We start from the raw sequence: 5,874 nt of genomic DNA, 5'->3' as shown, positions 1-5,874 counted from the left end.
ATGCTTATATATATATATATATATATATATATATATATATATATATATATTACACTCATGGGTGAATAATATCTTTCAACATTGAAATGCTATTGTACATATTTACAAAAATAGTCTGATTATATAGCATAATGATAAAAAATTATTTATTATATTTATTTAAAAATACTATTGTTTTATTTCATTCATTTGTTTATTTTAATGAAATACAAACTCATTGATATATTTTTACAAAATATATGTATTCTCTTATTTAAAGGGGCAGTAAAATTTATAAATTTTTAAGACACTTAAAGCAAAGAACTTTCTTCTTTATATAGGCTATCATATTATATAAGTCACAATACAGACAATATTATGTTTTTGTAATTTTTTTCAATAAATTCTTAACAAGTCTCTTTATAACATATACATAATTCTACTTCAAACATTTTTTTTTTTATTTAGAGTGTCACTACTTCATCCATCCAAATAATTTTTGTGCAAATCAGATTTCGATATGTATATATTATAAAACTTAATTTTCTCGTTTCTATAATAACCTTTCTGTTCGTGACTTTTCATATTTTATTATCACAGAGAAAAAAAAGCAATTAAATGTACTAACATCTTTTAAAAAATTTCTAAAATCAAAATGCAAAAGTGTCTTTTTGCATTTTTTATAAATTGGAATGATTTGTCATGTCTTTCTTTTTCCATACATCAAATAAAAATTTTATCTATATATTATTGGTTTAAATTAATATTTCATAATATAAAATATAGCATAGTGCATAGAAATCTTATATTAAAAACTTCTAGTGTGATTGAACTAAAAAATAATAAATTAATATAAAATGTAATAAATTAATTTAAAGGAATAACTCATGGGTTTGAGTAACCCAGTTCTAGGGCAAATCATGTAGATCATGGTTGGAGTATAAATCATCTGTTCGTTTATAGACATCTGCAGTTACAGACAGCATTTTAGGAAGCACTGTAATAGCTCTTTGTACATCCTCCTCATCGCCACAAACCTAAATGATAATTTAGATAAGAGATTATTTGTTTTAAATAGTTTACGTGGTAAAAATATATTCTATTAGGCATTTACAAGAAACACACCTTTTTCAACAATACTTCTCGGGTTGGCATGGTATACATGGCTACATTAGCTCCTTTTTTAATAAGCCATGGATGAAATTTAGCTAACGTATTATTGTAAGCAATTTGGCAAACATGACTAGTCTTTTGACAATTATCCAGTTCACCCAAAGCTTTCAGAAATTCTCTTATAAAATCTAGAACAGCAAAAATAATATGAATTAAATACAGATATAAATATTTGGAATATATAGACCCACAACATATATTTTGAAATCTTAGGATTAAAAGTAATGTGATGAGAAGTCTATTACAACTTAAGTCCACATAATGCAAATTCTGAATAATATAATCAATGTTTTCTGTGCAGTCACTCTACTTTAAGTACACATTCCGGCGCAGTGTATCCAACAGAATCAGATTTAAGTTTGGCTCAGAAGGCTCATTGTCATTATATTGTTTTTTCTATAATGCTGGATGTGTGTTTTATTAATAAATATAATACTTTTATAGTATAGCAGAATATTCATAGGGGTATATATAAAATATGTTGATGGCACAAACTATACATTTTTGTAAACAATACAATTAAATTGAATTTAAATATAAATTAGATCAATAATATTACAAAATTACAAATACAGTATTGCAAAATATAGATATATGTATGTGTGCTCAAAATATTTATGGTACAATTCCATTTTTCAAAACAATGTAATTGTTTATGTAAAGATAATTATCAGATTTCATTGGAGTTTTCAAACAACATAAGTAATTATCACATTGAAAACACAGTGCTTTTTAACATTTTGCATATCAAAAAGCGCCTGGCGCACTATCAAGTTATCGAAATTTCAACTAATGTAGATGTATACCTGGTAAAATAAAAAGACTACTAAAACATTCCATAGCATGCTAAATAGAGATAATATACCTAAGCCTCTATGCAATCATAATATTCCGCTGTCAGAAATGTACACATCTTTATCTAATATATCATTATTTCTAACATATTCCATCATTACTTAATATTTTGTATGTCAAAAAGCATCTGGCGCAGTGTACTTTTTGGAACAAATTCCAACTGTCAAACTTTGCAAAGTTCAAATACAAACTAATGTGGACATGTACCTAGTAAATGTAAAATAACAATGCTACTGAACTCTCTACTGCATGCTAAATGGTTGACCCTGTATCTGTCAGATAGACTGGGCCCGACAAAGGATTAAAAGAAAAGTTATACCTACATCGTGAAAGTTGTTTCATAATATAAATAACATACCTAAGCCTCTATGCAATCGCAGTAACGTTCTGCTGCCAGAAGTGTACTCTTCTTTATCTAATAAATCATTATTTTTTTCATATTCTATCATCGACTTAAACGTTTGGAAATTTTTTCCATTATTAGGATCATTTAGCAGACTTTCCAAAATATCTACCTTGGATTTTACGTCACTACTCACAAAACCAAACACTGTTCCCATGAGTTGGAAAAATCTAAAATATAATTAATATAAATACAATAAATATATAGAAATAAAAAATATGACAGTTTATAAATAATTTTTTTTTATAAATAAGAAGAAATATGAATGATAATTTAATGCATTTTAATTCGTACTTATAAAGTTCTTTATATCCATTAAGGTACGGTTCTAATCTCACATCATCTTCGCTTACTTTGTTAACCGAATCATGAAAATGATCGTGGACTTTTTGAAGATCAAATTTGATTTTAGTTTTGTCGCTCATTTTCTCTTCATTCAACAATCAAATATAATTTCAAGCATAAGTTACTGTTACTACTGTTATAATCTGCAATTTATAATTACTTTTCAGTCTGCTCACGTTTGACGTATGAATAACCTACAATCGAAACATTTATCGATGTCAAAGTGACAATTTGACATCGAAAGACATTTTGAAAATGCTTCTAGCCTAAGTCAATGTAATCATTATAAATGACTTCATGCAGTAGAAAAAACTATTGATTGTTTGAGGGAAAACAATGTTCAATGGGCAAAATACGTAGACCGGCCGAAAATCCATTCAAATTTAAAATATTAAAAAAATATATTCTTAAAACTTCATTGTGGAAAATTTAACTTAATCCATAAAATTACAAAATGCGATAAAACTAACAAAAATCTCAGCCAGACCGATTTGTAACTTCAGTGGAGGACAAAATCGTAATCAGATTTAAAATACCTTTAAATACTTTTGGATTGTATCATATTGCCCAAATTCCATATACACCTAAGTCTGTTTTTACACGGTAGATCGGTTCCAGAAGAAGCCGTGTAAAAAAAAAACGTGTAAAAAAGACTGATTGATTTTATACAAAAATGGGTGATTTGTTCCTAATCTCTAAAACCTATTAAAATTAGTGAAAAACAAGAATTTTCAAGAACAAGAATTCATGTTTATTTTAATAATAATTCCTCTAAATTAGTGCTATTCACATTTGCTTTGACCAGTAAAAATTGTTTGTACGCGCTAAAGGGGAATTCACTTAAATCTTTAAGCTAGTGTTCGCAAACTATCGATACTATTGATGGTTTCAGACTTTTTTCTTTCATAAATACTTTTTTGTGATATGAACATACTTCGCAAAAATTAAATTTGACAAAAAAATTTAAGTACATAAAATTTCAAATCGTGCTAAATGGAATAAAATCGTGTAAAAAAATTAAAAATATTCAATTTTCAAACCGTGTTATATCAAAACCGTATACAAAGAGACCGTGTAAAAACAGACTTAGGTGTATATTTATACCATGTTTATACGCACAAATGAAGGTGCGCCCACACCTAACGAACGAACATGAACAAGCAAGAACTGCGTACCAGAACGAACGGCAACGAGCATAGTGTGGACGCCACAACGAACACAAACGAACACAAACAAACATGGCGAGCAATGTTCCGCAACTTGTCGGTACATCAAAGAAAATTGTTCGTTCATGTTCGAACTTGTATGTGCAGTGTGTACGCTACCATGAATGCCGACAAACATTTTCCTTTTTTATGTTAAAATGTGCAGTCCTGCATTAGTTTATGTTGTGTTTATTATAAGATAAATATAAATGCATCGCAAAATTGTAGTGTTTCGTGTTGACACCAAAGATGTTCACAACAAATTTTTTCACTTTTGTTTTAGAGGATATGAAATTTGCTGCTGACGACTCTGATAGAAATAATACAGATTTTACAATTATAATACTAGTGTTTTATTATTAACTCTATAAAAATAAATGTGTCGCAAAATTGTAGTGTTTCGTGTTGTTTCAAGATGTTTACAACAAATTCTTTCACTTTTGTTTTAGAGGATATGAAATTTGCTGCTGACGACTCTGATAGAAATAATACAGATTTTACAATTATAATACTAGTGTTTTATTATTAACTCTATAAATATAAATGCGTCGCAAAATTGTAGTGTTTCGTGTTGATTTCAAGATGTTTACAACAAATTCTTTCACTTTTGTTTTAGAGATTATGAAATTTGCTGCTAACTCTATAAATATAAATGCATCGCAAAATTGTAGTGTTTCGTGTTTATTTCAAGATGTTTACAACAAAATCTTTCACTTAAGTGTAAAATTGTAGTGTTTCGTGTTGATTTTAAGATATTTACAACAAATTCTTTCACTTTTGTTTTAGAGATTATGAAATTTGCTGCTAACTCTATAAATATAAATGCATCGCAAAATTGTAGTGTTTCGTGTTGATTTCAAGATGTTTACAACAAATTCTTTCACTTTTGTTTTAGAGATTATGAAATTTGCTGCTAACTCTATAAATATAAATGCGTCGCAAAATTGTAGTGTTTCGTGTTGATTTCAAGATGTTTACAACAAATTCTTTTACTTTTGTATTAGAGATTATATGCTGCTAACTCTATAAATATAAATGCGTCGCAAAATTGTAGTGTTTCGTGTTGATTTCAAGATGTTTACAACAAATTCTTTCACTTTTGTTTTAGAGGTTATGAAATTTGCTGCAGTCGACTATGATAGAAATAATAGAGATTTTACAATTATAATACAACTTAGTGTTTTATTATTAACTCTATAAATATAAATGCGTCGCAAAATTGTAGTGTTTCGTGTTGATTTCAAGATGTTTACAACAAATTCTTTCACTTTTGTTTTAGAGATTATGAAATTTGCTGCTAACTCTATAAATATAAATGCATCGCAAAATTGTAGTGTTTCGTGTTGATTTCAAGATGTTTACAACAAATTCTTTCACTTTTGTTTTAGAGGTTATGAAATTTGCTGCTGACGACTCTGATAGAAATAATACAGATTTTACAATTATAATACTAGTGTTTTATTATTAACTCTATAAATATAAATGCGTCGCAAAATTGTAGTGTTTCGTGTTGATTTCAAGATGTTTACAACAAATTCTTTCACTTTTGTTTTAGAGGTTATGAAATTTGCTGCTGTCGACTACGATAGAAATAATAGAGATTTTACAATTATAATACTACTTAGTGTTTTATTATTAACTCTATAAATATAAATGCGTCGCAAAATTGTAGTGTTTCGTGTTGATTTCAAGATGTTTACAAAAATTTTTTCACTTTTGTTTTAGAGGTTATGAAATTTGCTGCTGACGACTCTGATAGAAATAATACAGATTTTACAATTATAATACTAGTGATTTATTATTAACTCTATAAATATAAATGCGTCGCAAAATTGTAGTGTTTCGTGTTGATTTCAAGATGTTTACAACAAATTCTTTCACTTTTGTTTTAGAGGATATGAAATTTGCTGCTAA

At 27.6% G+C, this 5,874-nt stretch overlaps 1 protein-coding gene across 2 annotated transcripts; it reads right to left on the bottom strand.

The window, feature by feature from the left end:
* Positions 1-876: 876 nt before the first annotated feature.
* Positions 877-2,990, bottom strand: LOC113370695 (ceramide-1-phosphate transfer protein-like). 2 transcript variants are annotated; one of them, XM_026611390.1, is made up of 4 exons: positions 2,705-2,990; positions 2,366-2,580; positions 1,105-1,280; positions 877-1,016 (listed from the first exon to the last, which is right to left on the bottom strand). In XM_026611390.1, exons 1-4 carry the CDS (start codon positions 2,833-2,835, stop codon positions 888-890), a joined length of 651 nt encoding a protein of 216 aa, XP_026467175.1. In that variant the 5' UTR covers positions 2,836-2,990; the 3' UTR covers positions 877-887. The 2 variants fall into 2 exon arrangements, with proteins under 2 accessions (XP_026467175.1, XP_026467176.1); XM_026611391.1 differs by having other exon boundaries at positions 2,764-2,990.
* Positions 2,991-5,874: the final 2,884 nt, after the last annotated feature.

This window comes from Ctenocephalides felis, unplaced genomic scaffold, assembly GCF_003426905.1.
Source record: "Ctenocephalides felis isolate EL2017-DRISC unplaced genomic scaffold, ASM342690v1 CF-g0.4_SCAFFOLD_01492, whole genome shotgun sequence".
Taxonomy (NCBI): domain Eukaryota; kingdom Metazoa; phylum Arthropoda; class Insecta; order Siphonaptera; family Pulicidae; genus Ctenocephalides; species Ctenocephalides felis.
The sequence above is the reverse complement of the archived record's forward strand: the minus strand, read 5'-3'. Positions and strand labels throughout refer to the sequence as shown.

Excerpts from the sequence above, each read along its gene's own strand:
- LOC113370695 (XM_026611390.1), bottom strand. The coding sequence starts at position 2,835 with ATGAGCGACAAAACTAAAATCAAATTTGATCTTCAAAAAGTCCACGAT. Across the intron at positions 1,281-2,365 it reads GCGATTGCATAGAGGCTTAG|ATTTTATAAGAGAATTTCTG; the intron begins GTATGTTATTTA and ends TTGCTGTTCTAG. Across the intron at positions 1,017-1,104 it reads GAGAAGTATTGTTGAAAAAG|GTTTGTGGCGATGAGGAGGA; the intron begins GTGTGTTTCTTG and ends ATTATCATTTAG.